Genomic DNA, 19,048 nt, shown 5'->3' on the forward strand with positions numbered 1-19,048 from the left:
TAAAGGGTGATACTTGCAGGTTAGTTCTGTTTGCACAAATGTGGAACAGCAATCTTTATTTGAGGCGTTAATCAGAAAAAAAATACTTATTATAGCAGCCACAAAACTTCAGGCACTTTTTGTCTCAAATGAGTTGTTATTCCACCATCCAAAACCCAGCAGCTATGTATTCCCTGTAGCACTCTGTTTTTTCTACGCAGTCTCTCAGATGATTTTATTACCAGTTTTCCAGAGCTGATTCTTGTAAGGGCGTGGATTGTAAACACAGGGCTGTAACTGCTGTACACAAGTGCCTTTATTTTCTCTTTCATTCTCATGGCCAGAACATTTCATTGCTGAGAAATGCTCAGACCTACAGTACTAACTTGTCAAGTTGGGCTGGTTTTACCTTATATTTCAAAATAGTCTTGCTTCCTAACAATACCAATGTAATTTAAAATCATTCCCATAGACTTTGTGGTCCAATTTTCTTTAACTTACCTGCATAGCAACACCTTGTGAATGGAATAAGGAACTATGAATGAAAAATTAATTTGGATACTGAGCAGAAAATTATAACTATTTTTGCCATGGTTTTCATAAATTATGTTCATACTGCTTTTGTGATATATAAAACTTAGAAGCTTCCAAGATTAAGAAAATGCGTTTTTTAAATTCAATGAAATCTCCCCACTGTGCCTCCATCTTTATCATTGCACTGAAGAATTCCCTCTCTTCAGGAAGTTGGTCACATTTATTGTCAGTCATTTTTCAATACAGTACTGGTGGTTAAATTTCTCAAACTACTAAAATGATAGCAGGTTTAACATTTTTATCCATTTTACTAAAATTTAGTACTTAATATTACAGATGCCTACTTCTGTTTGATCTGCTTTGGAAGTTTGTGAAGGATGGTTGTATTACAGAGATTTAAATGCCATTTTTCCATGAGAGAAATACAGTTTTCCTGGAAAGTGTCTTAGAGTCACATTTTAAGAGAAGAAATTGCAAAACTGAATTAGTGCATAAATCAGAGAAAATATTTATTTACAGACATGTAAAAATTATGTTACAACATTTTAAAGAAAACTGAAATGAACCATCAATCTGCTCTAATGGGCAAACTCAGAGTGTTTCAATTCTAAATTGCAGTGGCACCAAGTAAAAATAGGACTGCTAACAAGATTACAGTTATCTACATAGTTTAAGTACAGTGATTTTTCAGAACTAAAAATGGATCTACAGAGAAAACCAATAGGAACTGCAACAATATGTAATACAAGAGTTTACAAAAGTAAAAATATTTTTTCTTGATCCAAACTTTAAAGCTTTTTAGTAAATATTTTCCATTCATGCAGCTGCCCAAGTGTGAAACAAATATCTGAAATACACAGAGCATATAGATCTGTGTAGAAAATGAATTGGTTTGATTCAGGACTGTCTGTAAAGGATTTTATGACTGTTGACTGTCCAAACTGATGGACAAGATCTTTTATGTTTTCTATTCCGTATTGCAAGGGATGAGCAATGTTGAAAAATCCCACAACTGACAAAACTCATGTCAAACAGGTAACAGGTGATGGCAAACAGCACTGAGCATACTGCATACATGGACAGCAGAGAACTATTAAGCTCTGTTGAAGCTACCAGCATCCTCTGGAGTGATTTTAAGCAAACATGCCATTGAGAAACATTACTAGTAATAGACTTCATGGGGTAACAATCTTCTGCCTTGCAAATGAAACAGTGCCTCATGGTGCTATCAAAGGTGACTTTTGTGTTCAAAATATATTCAGGACTTAAACTGTGGTGTGAATCAGTGTCAACTTTATGAATGTCCAATCATTTCTGTGAGTTTATAATCTAAAAGAATTGTAAAAAATGCATAAAAATCTCAGAGTGCTTCCTGTGAGTGTTAGCTCATTTGGAATGGAGGTGGTGAGGAGACAATATACCTAGATGTTTCTCATATCTAGTTTATTAACACCAATATCAGAACTGATCTCCTTGGATGATATTCTGCATCTTTTAAGTCAGCCAACAGTTTATGTGATTTAAATGGAACAAATGCCCCATGAGCTGCTGAGGTTTGGAGTTTTTTTTTTTTAAACTGTCAGCCAAAGACAAAAATCACCAAATGGCAATTCTTTTTGCATTTGTACCTTTAAAAATCTTCATAATCAATATTAAGAGATAGAAAGTGGAGAAGTATTTTTACCTCTGATTTGACCTAACATTTCACTTAGACAGGAGTAATATATTTTTGCTGCACTTTTCTCAGAGTCAGCCCTGATAAATTCTGAAACTGCTGTTCTTTATACTCAGGTGTAACTACTCATACTAGTCTTTCCTTATTTAAGGATCTAGGTACTACTCAGCACTTATGTAAATCATGTAACTCCACACAGAATAGACAAGCTAAATATAAAGTACACAAATGTAATTGAGAGTGCAATGTCACATAGCTGCCTAGTGAAAAAAATTCTCACTCAGTAATAGATAATTAAATTAAAATGTATGATTTTCTTCCAAATATTTGAAGAATATCAGTCCTTCTTTGATGATGGTCCCCATGACAGAAACCTGACCAGAGACCTTGAGCTTCCACCCGCTGACACCCACACTGCTTGAGGTGAACTTGTCATCTCAGAAAATGATTTTTTAAACAGAAATTTAATGTTAGATCTTTTTAAAAGTCTTTCTGGTACCTATTTTTTTCTTTTGTTTTCAGCCTACAGAGAACGTTTGAAAGGGCAAGGCAAGAGTTCATCTTTGTAGGGCTGGATGACCCGAAATAGCAAGTTTCCCAGTCATGGAGCTCAGTGGTCAGGGCTCAGTGCTGCAGACTGGCACACAGCTGGGTCTGTGCTCCAGTTGACTGTGTAAGATACTTCCTAAGTTAATGCCTCTCCCTCTTGGGAGGTTGTAGCTAATAAATAATTTATTTACCCTGCAATCACTTTAAAGACATGTCTCTTTCTATATGAGTACCACTTGCATAAAGATGTAGATGAATAAATACATATTCCTTGTTTCAGGTCATCTGCAATGCTAAAGAGGTCTGACTTTGGGATGGTGAACTGGTACTGGTATTAAAGTTGGTACTTCTATAGGGGAAGATGTCATTGTGCCCATATGCTCTGATACCTTTAATGTCTCAGTAACACAAGAGAAATAATGCATCCATTCTGTTTGAAAGGAAATATGATTTATTAAGAAATTCTATACTGAGATTCCCCCTAAAACATCTGTAATTATTCCAACTCTATGCTTTTAGGAGGGCCTTAGGAGTTTGTGGGTGGAAAGACTTCTGCCAGAAAATAACTCAAAAAAGGAATAAGTAGGCTAACTCAGGCTGTCAGATATTGGCAGGTTATAAGTAATTTTCCTGGCTAGACAGGAGGCTGACTGACTTTCCATATGGTAGCAACAAACTGCCTTTAGAGATTTGCAAGTACAGCTGTAACAACTGTCTGATGAATGGCATCACAGAGAGGGCTTATCTGAATAAAGGGATTTACAGGAGGATTTAATTTACAGTTTATCAAGGATTGCTCTCTTATTTTGACATTTTTCACTTTTTAGAAGCTATTCTATTATCAAATGTAATTATTTCCAATGACAATTAAATTGAATAAAATAATTGGAAATACCATACAATGTATTTAAACGTGGTACTGATCAAAATGGTCTTGTTTGAATTAAGCGGTAAACAAGGAAGTGCAATATCACCTGACTCTAAATATGGTAAAACAGTAAAACGTGCTAATCATAAAAATAGCTTTTAGAAATATACATTTGTATACAGTGTTTTCCACACCTGTTAAATACGTCCTTCATATTATTATGATACAGTACATTGGCCTTTAAGACATCAAAATTAAAAAAATAATACCAATAATTAGCCAGAGAAAACCACATTTACAATCTAAACCATAAAAATTTGACAATTGTACAGCTTAGAACATATAAGAAATGGAGTTTCTAATATTTGAACAATAATGTCCATTTTAATAAGTAAATTGAGTTTCATACAAATTGAATCAAAGGTGGTGTCAGCCAGTAAGAAACTGCAGTTCACAATTTTCTGTGGGGAAGTCAGAGTTTTTCTTCTCAGCCTTCAGGGGGTTCACACATGACATCTCATCACTTGATCTGTAGAAACTGAGAAATGAAATGCTGGCTTTAGTATGAAAGCAAAGAATTTATTCCAGGAGAACCTCAAAAAAAGAGCAAGAGAGCTGGGGAAAAGAGCCAAGGGGACTATGACTTGACTTTTCCCACAAACCAACCAAATATCAATGTCTATAATGCTTTTCCACCTTATACCATTGAAAGTTTAAAGAGGAATAGTGTTCCTGCAGTAGTGGACAATCAGAACTGTGCAACAATCTTGGGTTGACTGTATGGCCAAAAATAATAGCAGCAAATTAAGCAAGAGCTGTTGAAGATAAAGTATGCCTCCCCTTAAAAATGCTATGCAAACAACTGTTGAATAATTTCTATTTTAGCAGCAGGAAATAGAATAATGTATCTTGGCTGCTTTGCAATGAAATGCTTTGTTTGCATAATAGCATTCAATCTAAATAAACTGCATGTAGAATTCTTTGCTTTAGTTCCATCACACTATTTATAAACCTTACTCCACTTCCATTGGATTTGTGCTTTCAGCAATGCCTATAATTACCAGATTGAAGGATTTTTCCTCAGCTTCTTCCCTTTTGCTGTTGCCTATTTTGCTATCACTTTTGTGTACCTGCCATAGGATATAACTGTATATCCTTTGATTTCTTTTGTTGCTTTATCAGCCACACTGTGAAAACACAAAAATCCAGTTAGCCAACACTTTTGAGGTTCACTCTTGCAGAGGCTGAAGGCAGGTTGCATCTGACTCCTGCTATGTAACCCATTAGTGCAACCAGCTTCAAGTAGGCATTGGGTACCGCAGGGGAGCATCCAGCTCCACCTACCCACAGAGACACTGACGACACTTTCCTAACCACATCTGTTTGGACAAACCACAGCAGGAAATGTTAACAGAAGTAGAAGGTTTCTTTTTTTAAAGTGAAATTTTCAACCCAAGGTTTTTTTTAAATTTTGACAGGAAAAATATCTTTCAGCCAATCTTTTCTGCGCTCCCTTTTTGGGAGTTGGAGTCTATCTTCTTTTATAACTGGAAAAGCACTTCTGATCAAAGCCTGAAAATTTTCCAGATGTTCTTTTCAGCCAATTTTCACCTCCTTCAATGAAAAAAAAAAAAAAAAAAAAAAAATTGTTTAAATTTCCATTTACAGAAAACTTGGTTTTCCAGAAACTTTCAGGTCACTGCAGGCCTGGGGTCCTGACTTTTAAAGAAGTCAGACAACAGATTTCCCCTCATTGAAAAGAGAGCACCAGGTCTCTGGTAATGGTCTTCACAGGTAACCAGGATTAAGGAGAAAAGCTCATGTGAGAGATCCCAGAACTTTCTTCTTTCAGTTAAATCATCCTGAAACTATTATTCTTTACTTTCACAGAGAAAAATCTTCATCTCTCCTGTTTTAGGTCTGATCCCTAGAGAGACTAACTATAATAAAAAGATCTTTAAATTTCCCCTTAAATCTGAGAGAGGCTTAATGGTTTTAACTAGCTATTCATCTTAGAAGTAAAACAAAATCCCTCTGTTCATCCTACTAGCTCCAAAGAAAGTTCCTCTTTTCTATCCTTTTTTTCAGCTATGCTTTGCTGTTCCATTATGCCATTATAAAATGTAATAATTATGAAAGCAATAAGAGGCAGATTTTCAAGTTATTTATTGAAGCTTTTTTCCCTTTCCATAAACCTTTCAAGCATTAACCTGTCACCAGCACTAAAGAGCCTCATTAGGTTACTATTGTGAAACACTAACGTTGCTAACCATCTGGATCCAAGTCATCAATGCTGCTTTGCTGCTGGTTAGAAACAGTGATAAAAATTTAGCAACCCCACCAGTCCAAAATACTCCTGTGCTCTTCCTTCAGTACATGAACTCCTTACTTCCCTCTCACTACAAATAATAGTAAAGTCTGAGAGGAAACATAAAATCTGAAAGAACCAAGCTTTTATTTTCCCTGGAATGACAGAAATCCAGGGCTGTGATTAATCTAGAGTAATTCAATGTTAATTTCATTCTATTTCTTTCTTCTCAATAGTGTGCAGTTTATCATCTGCCTTTATGGCAGTGCTGATGATATTAAAAAGCCTTCATGATGACTAGTGGGTATTTAAAAATTATTTCATTTCTTTCCCCTTATATATAAAAACATCTCCTGACACAACAAGGATGAACTGAATTACATTTAAGCAAGAAATAAGGCTTTCACTTGATGTAGTTCTAACAGAAAACCACTTTAGAAAGTGTGATGTGAACATAATGCATTTTAAGAATTGAATAACTCAACTGAGCATATAGACTTGGCATCTGTAGACAATATCAAAGAAATTCTATATACTGTCCTAATTGCCATCATAATCTCTGAAAAAAAAGATGGAGAGAGTTTATGGAATATTTATTGGTTCATTTCCCACCTGAAGTGATTTCTGCTGCTTTTTTCACCATCTGGATGGCTTTTTGAGCATGACGTATTGAAAACCCTCTTCTTAGGCATAGCACTGTATTTCAGTCTTCCAAAAATGCTACTGCTATTGTTATTATAATTCTAGTATCATCCTTCTGGCATTTTTGCCAAATTCAAATTCTACTAGATTGAATGAATTTTAAGTATACACTATTACATTGTATATAACATTGGAAAACCAACATTAAATATTAAAAAAACCTCCCTAATTGATAGTGCAGTTCTTATTTATGGACCCTAGACTATAATAATTACAAGTAATGGAGTAAAGCAGATAAAAGTCAGAAAAAATTTAAAGTTTTCCATCTTGCTTTTTGGAAGTTTAATTATTTTATAACCTACCTCCTCTCAAAGTCTAGCTAATTTCTAGCTTTATATCTGTAGATCTTTCAGAATACACTGCATGTAAAGAGCATTTTCTTGTGGGAGAACCTGGCCATCAGATCATCTGCCAGGGGACCAGTTCCTCCAAGCTCTGTGCTTCGTAGTCATGAGGCATGATGGAGTATGAAAAGCTTGCACTCTATAGTGCTCCTAAAAGCCTTTTATGAGAAGACAAGTCTGATATATGGTAGGGATTTGCAGGTACCATCCTTCTAGAACAGGATTTGCTAGGCCCATTTTCCAGGCCTGCCAAAGGACCTGGAAGCTATAATGGTGACCCTTCTGTGGCAGGAGAGCTACTGACTTTTCTAAACTCATTTAGATGGGCTTCATTTGTCTGCAGGAGATGGGTTTTGTTCTCTGCTAGCTGGATCCAAACTGAGCTCAGCCTTTTTCCTCCTCTGAATTATTTGTATTTCCTTACTGTTCAGAGAAAGGGATATGTTCCTTCATTCCAATAAATACCTAATTTCCTTCTCACAAGGGTTTATGGGAAGAAAATTCTGGACTTTACCATGCTTGTCTTCCAGACCTAAATGTACAGGAATAAATCTGATTATATGAGAGCATAAATTCAGCATATGTTTTTGGGAGGTAGTATTAGGAATGTGATATGACTATATGACACAAAATATGTACATGATTAACATATTACCTTGTAGTATATTAAGCATATGTTTAAAGAAAAGTCCCACAGAATGTTGTTACAGACTTCACCATATGGTTTACCCCACAATAATTATAAGCAATAAGAGCATTCAAAATATATGAAAGACATTAAACTGACAAAATGCATCAGTTTTTAAAATATCCTTTGCTCTGAATGGCTTTTAGGATAATGTTCATCTTAGAAACTCTCAGAAAATGCAGCTAAAAAGAGGATGGATAGATGATGCTTCACACCTACATGTGAACTTGAAACCCAAAGCCTCAAGTATCCTTTCTCTTACTTTCCTGTCTCTTTTTCCTTGCTAGAAAAACCCATTATCAGTTTAATAACTGTAATAGAGGCATCTGAAGCTATTGCCAACCACTGCTTGGTAAAATTGCACATCTCTCTCTTGCAGACTCATCTTGAATAGGAGACTTGATGCTTTCTAGGTTTCTGCTGGTGTCTGACTATGTTTTGACATTAGGTTATGTGACTGCCATATATCACTTTCTGCAAAACAACAGCAGTTACATTAAAATGCAGCAGGTACACTGTCCTTTCACGCCCAATGCTGGCCCTCATACTTGTGCTCAAACCTCAAACTGCAATTGTACCACAACTGCTCTCATTACATCTAATGCTCACTCCTAGTACTGTTATCTGTACAACTGAGAATTCTGAATCCAGGTCTACAGATGCTGCTCTTATGTCCTCAAGGATAACATAGTCATAGTTTCATCTCTAACAATTTCTTTTGATTATGAAATGCACTTTCTGGACAGCCAAAGAGGTGAAAAATGGAATCTGTTGCAGAGCAGGCATTTAAAAAAAAAGCAAAACAAACACAACAAAATAGCCAAAACTTAGTTAGCCATTATTGATCTAGAAATTTATGTAAAATGAGAAAAACCATAGTGCAGTACAGTAAGTAGTAATGCAAGCTGCTATTCTGTTTATTTGTTATGTCTAACTCAAGACAATATCCTCCTTTTCTCTTAAGCAGGTACTCACTCTGAGTGCAAAACACCATAGTTTATATCTGTAAGGTACCATGGGGACATGCACTTTTGTTGGCTTTTACACAGCATTCTTCATCATCAGTGGAAAACCACAAGGAACAAGCAGAGCTTACCAAGAAGCATTGAATTTGTATTAGCTATCACATTGACTTCACAGCTGTGTTCATTTGAGGTGCACCTTGCATTTTGTCCCTTGATTTAAAGCATCAAATCTCTAATTCAGTAACAGTCATATAGGTGGTTTAGTTTAATGCCCCCATATGAAATGTAAATGCTCAGTTCAGTAGGTGTGAGCAGGGGAATGTGAATGTGCATCACACTTTTGCTGCTCTCAGTTTTAATTAACCCTTGTAAAACATGAAAAACGTAACAATGGCACTAATGCAAAATTTTTTATAATGAACTAATGATAGAATATTCACTGCATTTAACAAATAGAGGGATTGTACAGCTTGATAAATATTAAAGGATAAATAAAAGGACCAGTTTCACCTTCTTTGAATCTTTCTTCAAATGATGAAACCTAATCATTATGTTTTAGATTCTGTCAATCATACTTTAATTGCTAAAAAATTACAGAATCATTTTTCTGTTCAGTGAACAGCTTAATTGCTTTGAAGTGTTAGTTCTTATGTGAGTACATGTGAGAATAATTGTTTTAGTCATCAGTGAAAACAAACTTCTATCTTTGTACTAAAATTCTCTGTTTCACTTGTTTGTCCAATAAAAATCAGCAGGAAGAATAAGATAGCCCTATCAGAATGCACCCATGTTGCTATTCCATGGTGAAATTATGTTCCCACCAAACTCCCTTTCCTGTTCCCTCTTGGCTGATAAAGCCAATCCAAATGCAGTAAGGCCTCCATGATGCTGTCCACAGAGTTCCCTCAGCCCATACCAATGTGCCTTGAGAGATGCTCAACACCTTCTTGGGATCCAGTGCCAAATAAAGCAGAGAAAAAAATGCTCCATCTTCATTTATGCCTGCATATAAGTGGATATTCATAGCAAATTCTCAGGGGAATGGCTCTCATTGGAGATCCCTGGGTGTTTTCTGCTTCTTGGGATGCTGCCTGTTCCATGAGAAGCAAGTCCAACTGAGTCCTGTCATGATTTGCAGTAAGTACTGTATTTTATCATCCTTAATACCATAGAGGAGATGCTTTTAAGTTACAGGTTGGTGTAAAAAAGCTGTAGACTAAAATTCCTACTGAATTAATCTCTGTTTCATATGAGGAGTAGGAATTCTCTAGTGTGAGGTGGTGGTCCAATAAGTATTAATGCCCAAGGCAAAAGTTTCTGTCCTACTAATGCCAAGGGTGCAGATTTGAACACACAGTTTAATGCATAAAGGAACTACTAAAACTTGTACCCTGAGGCCATTTAATATGTCTACATTTTAAGAAGTGTGTTTTAAAGTAAATGAAAGTAGGAGCTTACAAGAATTGTCCCAAAGTAATTATGTAGAAAGAACCTAATAAACTTTCTCACTATTACCAAATTAGAGTTTAGATAGGTATTGAAAACTAAAGGACACCCATTCCAGGCAAAATAATTGTAGGCAATTGTATTGAGATGAGGAGTGTTCTGTCTAATAACTGGAGATTTTTCAGGTATTTGGAGGCAGAAGTTTTACTCAACTGAACAACCAGGTGGAATGACACAAAAAAAAAAAAAAGGAGGGACAGAGAGACTACTAGAAAAAGATATTGGAAGCATAAAGCGTGAGACAGAGATATTGGGAAAGCCCAGAGTATCATGGGAAGTAGGAGTGGAATGAGACAAACAATGCAAAAGGAATATTTAAATGGTGACAGTAAAATGAATTAAGACGGTCTGTTGAATACACAGGATGTAGACATCTGCTTAAAACTGTCGTCTGTGAAAGTCTTGCTGTGGGAGTGTGATCTAGGTGGAAATGGCAATAAAAGATGGTGCTACTTAAAATAGTTTTTTATTTGTATTTTCCTGCCTAATACTTAGTTGAATGTACAGTGTACAGTAGTATATAATATTTTGGTTTTATGAGGATTTCAAGAGACATTAAATTTAAAATAAAAGTTACAAAGCAAATGTTGGGCTTGGGGTAAAATCATGGTCTGCAAATGGTGCAGAATCTCATAATAGCTGAGAGAGGATTATTATAACCCTGCAAAGAGGAAGCAGAGAAGAATTTAGCCTTTTCTTTCGTATTTATTTGGTCTAGAAAAGACTTTGCTCATTTTGAAAGACTACAGAACTGTAGTGTAATTTTAGAACTCAATAGTGACAACAAATTGGAAACTTCAGACACATATTGCAGCATGACAAACTAAACTGGTATTTGATTAACTTCCAAATCTTCATTTTGGCAGACTGACCTTGTTTTATTCTCACTGATTGCTTTTTTTGGTGAAATGGCAATTACAGTTCTATCACCTTCTAAATAACTTCCCTTTTCTGAGGTGTGTAAATGACTATGTATGGATAAATTCAATCTGCCTTTCATGTTTTGATAGTAATCATGCAGAAAATTTTCTTAGTAACACATTTATGTTTTCTAAAAAAATTGAGACCTTTTGGAATAATTGGGTCACTAGCTGTAGTGGCACTGCAATTTGTATTAAAAAAAAATAAAATAATTTACAATTTCTGCCATTTAGTATGGAAAAATAACAATCTTTTGGCTTTTCAATGTTTGCACTTCTTTACTTAAGTTAAGAATTTCAAGAGAAAAATGTTTCCTCTGAGAGTTTTCCATTCAGCATTTTTTGATGTTCAGGGTTACTGATAAAGCCTGTGAAATGAGTGTTTTCTAGGGGAACTAAAGCTGTTTATTTTCAAAGACTAACACACCAGGAAAAATTGTGTGACGCATGACAATTGCTCAATTTCTGTTAAATCTTAGAAGTTGATGATTAAGCTGATAGACTCACATCCATAGCACAGACCCAATGGCTGGCCTGAGTTTTTCCAGAGGATTTCTGTGTCCCAGTGATGGCCTATAAAACACCAGTGTTCCCCTTCCCATCCACTGCTTTCCTAACACACCTCATACTGCTGCTTTGGTATCTGTTCTAGGTTACTGTTCCAATGGTTATTCCCTCTATGCACAGATGGGAGCTGTTGGTTGTAAATGATGGGGGAACAAAAACCAGTGCAGCTCCTTCAACAAGTCACCCAAATTTTACTGGAGTCAGCCAAAGTACAGGGAAGCAAACAAAGGGCCACTCCACCAGAATTAGTTAAAATTACATTGGCAAAAATGTTCATGGGTGGAAACCAAAATCAGTCTTATTTAAAGTGTTGAGTTTCTTCAATAAATTACTGATGTTTCTTTTTCAGCCATAAGGTACAGCAAAAACACTGTGATATTTTTTAGAAGGATAACTTCTAAATCATCCTCACTTGAAAGGGATCCAGGTTTGCATCTAAGTGGTAGGTGTTTGGCTGTCATTGTTTCTGCACTTCACTCAGAGATTGCCTATATGCTCGTAAATTTTGGGCCAGCAAAATTTGTGGAGCTATTTCTGATCTACTTAGACTGAAAGAGAATGAGGCTACTAATACTGAATATTAAGGTCAACTATGTTATATCAAAGAAGAGTTAATATCATTTAGGCAAGTATTTAGTTTACACGTCTAAGAGGATTTTTGGCCTGATCTGAGAGCATTGTTTACCTCTGATTAAATTCACTGATTGATATGTGGTTTTGTTTAGTTTTTAAACTGGAGAAAAAGTAGCTTTTCTTTTGATAGAACCTGAACCATCAAAATTAAATATTTGCTGCCTCAGAATTAACAAGCACCATGATTATCTTATTAAATGTTGACTGAGACTTCAGGCAAGTCAAGACAGATGGCAGGATGCAACTGAAAAAATAAAACAGAATCATTGAAGAATATATTTCCTGTTCCACAGACATTTTTCTTTACTGGAAAGCATATAACTTCTTCTAAGTTTAAATTATTGGGAATACTGGGTCTTTTCTTCCATGCCAAAGAAAGGCACCTGTTGGTCTGACCTCAGAAAGAGGTGCTAATTCTACCTGCACATTCAATCTTCTGAGACACATTGCCTACCACATGGGTCAAAGCTGAGAACAGGACCCAAAATTTCTGATCCCACACACTTTGCTTAAAAATGAGATAAACAGAAGAGAAAACCCATTATTTTCAAGCTCTTTTTTATCAAATCTGTAAGATTCTAATGTCTGTAAATTAATTTTATTATTTACATTACAATGTTTTAAAAGTTTTATCATTTTAAGATTTAAGGATTTTTAAACTGGGAACTAAGTAATATAGAGCAGACCCAGAGTAATAGATCTGAATTCAATAAAATTAGTTTCCTTATTTGTTTTACAAAAATGCAATTACAGGTGGGAAAATCCAGTAGAAAGAGACACAAAATTCATAATAACATTGCCTGCGTTTTCTGCAGGTTCCCAGGTGATATGTATGGGGTTGGATTTAAATAATAATTAGAAAAACATTATGTAGTCAGCCATAAACCAGTACCCTGGTTAAAACACTGAACACCACTTAGGAAATCTTCCTCTGATAAATTGACTGCCAGGAAAAATGGGGAGGAGGGGCCAGTGGCAACGTCTTTCCAATGATTCATGTAACAGTGGGTGAGCTGCAAACATGTCTACTATGCTACTACATATATTAAATATAACAAAAGGGCATGCCAGGATGTTTCTTACAATTTTTGATTTCATGGCATGCTTTTATTACTTTCCCCATTTTTTCACTCACAGGTTATTAGATTTACTACAGCTTTGAAAGGTACAAGAAATTAGTATCTGTCAGGTATGGTGCCCCTAATGACTTTCTTAGGTTGCTCAAGTACAAACATCCCTCACTGATATTTATCTAGTGAACACAATATTTTACCTATTCATTTGTCTTAGGAATGAAGAACATCATGTTCCCCTGACAGTGAATGCAAGATTTCAATGAATCGTAAGTGCAATAGAAAAGACAAAATTTTGCATGATCTTAGTGATTTTTAAAGTAAGCCGAATAAGATTTCTGGAACAACATTGCTTCAGTCATTGCCATAAATTAGAAGTTTTGTCCTTTATGTTCTAAGTGGTATCCGGTACAAATGAACTCAGAAAGCTGCAAGTTGTCAGAATAGCTACTGGTCTTTTTAACAAGCCTAATCAGCCTAATTTGGCTGATAATAGAAGAGTCAGTCTTGTCTGCCCTGATTCTATGGCATGAAGAAACATGCATCTAAATGGACAATGAAAAATCTAGTTTAATTGCAATAAATTAAGTACTGTCAATACTATCACACAGTCACATATTTGATTGATCTTTCTATTTGAAATATGCAAAACTGGGCTTAAATTTGATGAAACTCATCAGACAAATTTTAGTTCTGCAGATTTTATTTTACTTTCTGCTGAGTATTTTCATTGTTGAATTCCATACAAAATAATTAAAGAGAAGAAAGTTTCAAAGTTTCATACAGATTTGCTATTAAATTAATTTTCCTTTAGCTACTTATAGAAGGGATGTGATGCATACAATCAACCCCTTAACCAAACTAGTGGCAATTTTGTTCAGACTCCAAAGGAGGTAAAGGCCTGAGCCATAGCCCAGACAGCCAAGAAAGCCTCTAGTTGCAATCTGTTCCCTGAAGACCCACGAAGGCAAAGACTGGCACAGGGAGCATTGATATGAGTGGTGTTGGACACTTATCATGTAATTAACACATGAACAGCTGGCAGCTTTTTAGTCTCATTTATCAAGGAACAAAGAAAGTTGTGGGTACAAGGAGTCTTGTGCCTATCTTTTCCATTGCATGCAATTTGATTACAATCCAGCCACTTTATTCCACTTATCTGACAGCCTAAGTGAGCCTCCTTTGAGCCCTCACAGCTGAGTAGCCTGACTGCTTGGTGGTGGCCTCCCCTTGAGCTGGCACCTTGAGCAAGGTCACTTCTTGAAGCAGAGAGACCATTTACCAATGGCAAATGTTTGAGAAGTGACTGATATTTTACAAAACCTTTTAGATCATAACTATAATTTGTGCTTTGGTAACTCAGATTTGTGCCTTGGTGGTTTTGAATCATTGTTCAAATGATTGTGCCATACAATACTACAGTGAACCTTGCCACTGAACCTTGGCTAAGTTACTCTTCTATAACATCATATTAAAACCACTTTAGTTAATATCTTTGATAGTGAACCTGCCAGCAATCTAAATCATGCATTTGTGACAAGAGGGAAATGTTTTTGATGACCTTAGGCCACAGCACTAGTTGGTTCTAGTTGATTTAAATGGTAATTGCATCAATTCCTACAAGAAATATAGCTATTATTATATCATAATGGCTTTACTTTTGCATAATGAAAACCAGTGCGGCAAGAGGATTATCCTGAGTTTTATGTCTGTGGCAGTTTCTGGTATTAATATTTGAAACATTATTCTCTATCAGATATTAGAAACTTACTGAAAACATGCAGTGTGGAGGTGGAGAAAAGGACAAGAGTAAGAAATCAAATACCTTTGAGAGATAAATACAACTGAAATATACTTAATAGAAAGGGAACTATAATTGTTGATGAAATAACAGCTGTAAATCTACATTGTAACCAGAACTGGGCCTTTTATAGTCTCTGTATCTTTGGTTCTAAAATAATTTAATAAAAAAGCCTCTTTAGACATCTCATTAAAGTTGACTCATTATTGTGGAAATTCCATCTAATAATGCTTGTCTGGCTTCATTACTTTTAGCACAGCTACACCAGCATAAAACAATGCTGTGATAGTGAATATATGCTTCAAATTCCAACCAAGCACTAACCAGTGTCTGATCTGAGTTATGACACCATAAATCTACTGTATTTGCATCACATACTCTACCAGGAAACAGTTTGCTGTACTGAATGCTCAACTACTGAACCACTACCATGCTATTACTATTATAGTCATTTACTATGAAAGGCTGACAGTTTGATAGGAACTATAATTCTCAGGCAATGTAATACGACTATGAGGGCTTGTGTATAATTCATTACAGTTAATTATTTTGTTGGTATTTTATTAACCATTGGCTAAAGGTGTTTTGTTTTGTTTTGTTTGTTTTTTTCACAAATCTATAGTACTTCAGGCTTCAAGTGAAGTAACTTGTAGCTACCTGTTTTATTTACAAGTGGATCACAATGACTTGATCAGTGCTGCCTCAAAGATTGATTAACACCCTTTAAAACAAGTTCAGAGAAGATATATGGAATGTTCTGGGTCTGCACTGGGTTGTCCATGTGCTAAATCAGGGAACCATTAGGAACACTAATTCAGAAATGTTCTTCCTTCAATCTTTCAGCCAGGCTGTACAATATTAATGTTATTTCTAGTAAGAAGGGTCTTGTTATAAAGGGATTGAGGACCAACTGCTTCTCAAATGTAATTACATGTAGGACCATGTTGCAAAGGTAATTTTTCTGTTCTCCCCTGCGCAGCCACAGGAGTGAGAAAATGTTATTTGTTTTCCCTCCCACCACTTACAATTTAAAGCCATGGTAGACACACAAAACCTGCTTGATATCACTGGAGATTTGTGTTTTGGTAATTTGTGACCTGTTTGTGATTTGTGTATGAACTTAATTTAGTGAAAATGAAGATCTTTCTTCATGGGAGCCTGCTTTCCATAAAATAGGATGAGTGTTGCAACAGTGTGTTGCTTTCTTCACAGCACCGTTGAAGGAGAGTTTAAACTAAAAGGAATCCACAAGGAGGGAACACAGAAATTTTAAGTTCACTGCTACTAAAAACTATACAATGTTAGGAGTGGAATGAAAGCCTGAATTATGGGTCCAGTAAAATCTGGGATAACCAGCTATTTGTTCTTCTCGTTTCTATATATATAAACCTACAAAATATGCATGCCCTTGTACAGGTGGGAGTGAGAGGCCATGTGAGAGCATATGGATGAAAGCTTATGGTACACTTCAGTGAGCAAGTTGAATCCAACTCTTTAGTGTATTCATACATAGATGGATCATATTTCTGAGATCACCTTTTGAAGAACTCTTCAGTATAAAAATGCAGCAAAGTTCTTTTGGAATTTTTCTAAGTGTCTGGAACACTGGAGACATTTACTGAGAGACACTTTTGAGCAAATAGTACAAAAGAGACTTTCTCAAGAGGTGATATTTGATGACTGCAGCAGGTGCTTCAAATGCATCATGTCTCGAATTGGAGTTCAGATGAGCAATCAAGTTATTGCTGCGTAAAGCTTTTTCACACTTTAGCTGAGCCATAATGACTGTTTGTGGCCATGTCTTTAGTCATAGAAAATTACGATGCAAGGTTGAACAACATCCTCGTCTAGATTGTGGATGAAGAAGATGTTCAGCTGTCGAGTATGATGTTTTGTGTGTGCAGCCAGGCAGACAACTGAAGAGGCTGAAGAGTTCTTAAATCCATGCTTGACTTAACTCAGACTGCATCTTTCTTTACAGCTGGTCTAGACTGAAGGCTGCCCATCACTCAGTTAATGTGCAGTAACCTGTTCCTTCAAATGGACAGTGAACTGATCCTACCACCTAAACCCACAGCATAAATCCTACGTAGTCACTTCCTTTCCAAGTTAGAATTAGAAATAAAGAAAGAAATATATTTTTCAGTCCTCTGCTGCAAAGATGGTGACCCACATATATGGATTCAGATGCTCTATTCTTGCAGAACCTGGACCCTGGCAGTGGGTGTGACCTTGTTTAATATCTCCCTTTATTGACAGCCTTAGGAAAACAGATTTCTGTTCAGCAAATCTGCAGCAGGTTTTGGGAAATGACCTGGCAGAAGATTTACAGATAAATCTGAAGAACTCACTATGGGTTAATATGTAAATTTAAGTAATCTTCCTTTTTCCCTCTATTAATATTTTTCATGCTAGTGGACTCACAGCTAAATTTTCCTGCTGAAATGACTTCAGGACATTAGCTTTGCCTGTTTAAATACTTTTCTGTTTCCTCTGCTGGTCTTAGTGGTGAAAGGAAATATTTTCTTAATCATTGTCTTAAATTCCTTTAGCTCTATATTTGGAAAACATTATAACATTTTATATAGAATAGAATAGAATAGAATAGAATAGAATAGAATAGAATAGAATAGAATAGAATAGAATAGAATAGAATATATTTTTGTAACATTTTAAAAAAGCCTTTTAGAGGATTTTTAATTCCAAGTCCAATGTTACTATTTTACATAAAATAGCAACATTTTTCTTATGTAGAAAGTTTTTGTTACTGTTGTCACATTTAACATGTTTAATTCTTAACCTTTCTTTTTTTTTTCTCAAAAGATTTGTAACTGGCTCTATTCCAAAATTAAATATTTGCTCTCAGCTTTCTTTCCTAAATAACTTAGCTTTTATAAAACAGAATAACAACATCTGTTAGGACATGCTTTACAACAAGCTTACATATCTACTTTACTTTTCAAAAGACAGAGGGCAATTTCAGATAAGAGGACAAAGAATAGGTAGAAGCAGACTGAATTCCCAAGTATTCCTACAGGAGTTTTCACTATATATTCGGTAGAATTGTTATTGTCCTCCCCTTTACAGAACTATCAATGGTTGGAGTAGAAACTAAAGTTTATGGGAATTGGCCAGTATATCTACATAAATATGTCAGTATAAAACAGTCTAAATTACAATATGCATTAAAAACTACCATCTTCATATCATAAGTACAGGCCAATACTGCTGACTGTTTGGGTGAAAACTATAGGGGCAAGATACATAATTCAATTTATAATTGCCTTTCCATGGAAAACACCCAAGCCCTGAGATTTTGTAGCAATCCTTTACTGAGCAATCATTTATCCTATTCATTGCAGTTTTGCATTCACTAATCTCTCTCGGCTTTGCAAAAGGAAGAAATTGTTATTATCACATTGCAGCAGGGAGGAAAACTAACGTGAAGTAGCCTCTTCCAAAACTTGATGGAAATGGCAAGGGAGGATAAAAAGGACAGGGATTTTACCTCAGTGGCAATCTTAGTTTTAAGCTTTAAAGTCTACAGTATTGCCAGCTTCTCAGCTAGAGGGTCCCAGCCTTTGGGAAGGTGTGAGGCTAGTTGCCTCCACTGCTCTGGCATTACACCAGGCTGCACCTGACTGAGATGATGCACAGAAGTCCTCTCCTTTGGCCTTTCCTTGCTACCATCATGTTGGGATGGGGGGATGCCAGTCATGCCAGGATGCAATGCAGAGGACGCCACTCTCCATGTGCAGTGAGCCACCTACTCCCAGAAGTCATGCACTTAGTGATGACATGCAGAGAAACTGGAGCTGGTTCCTCACCATGCCTTAGATGTGTGTGTCAGACCTCTGAGCTGTCATTGGAACTGTGTCTGCAACTAATTCCATAACATGAATCTTGGAAGGGCTTTTTAACTTGGAAGCAGTGGTG

The 19,048-nt window shown here is 35.9% G+C and overlaps 1 protein-coding gene across 6 annotated transcripts in view; it reads right to left on the minus strand.

Annotated features, from left to right (window-relative positions):
• Positions 1-2,583: 2,583 nt before the first annotated feature.
• RALYL (RALY RNA binding protein like) overlaps positions 2,584-19,048 on the minus strand; it is a 358,154-nt gene continuing 341,689 nt past the window's right edge. For all 6 annotated transcript variants that reach the window (XM_088055205.1, XM_088055194.1, XM_088055199.1 and 3 more), the window contains one exon: positions 2,584-4,143. In XM_088055205.1, coding sequence (XP_087911331.1) covers positions 4,126-4,143 — 18 coding nt within the window. In that variant the 3' untranslated portion in view covers positions 2,584-4,125. The remainder of the gene's footprint in view (positions 4,144-19,048) is intronic.

The sequence above is a fragment of the Pseudopodoces humilis genome, chromosome 1 (assembly GCF_049639895.1).
Source record: "Pseudopodoces humilis isolate 2021_Gansu_Grassland_sample_001 chromosome 1, ASM4963989v1, whole genome shotgun sequence".
Lineage (NCBI taxonomy): Eukaryota > Metazoa > Chordata > Aves > Passeriformes > Paridae > Pseudopodoces > Pseudopodoces humilis.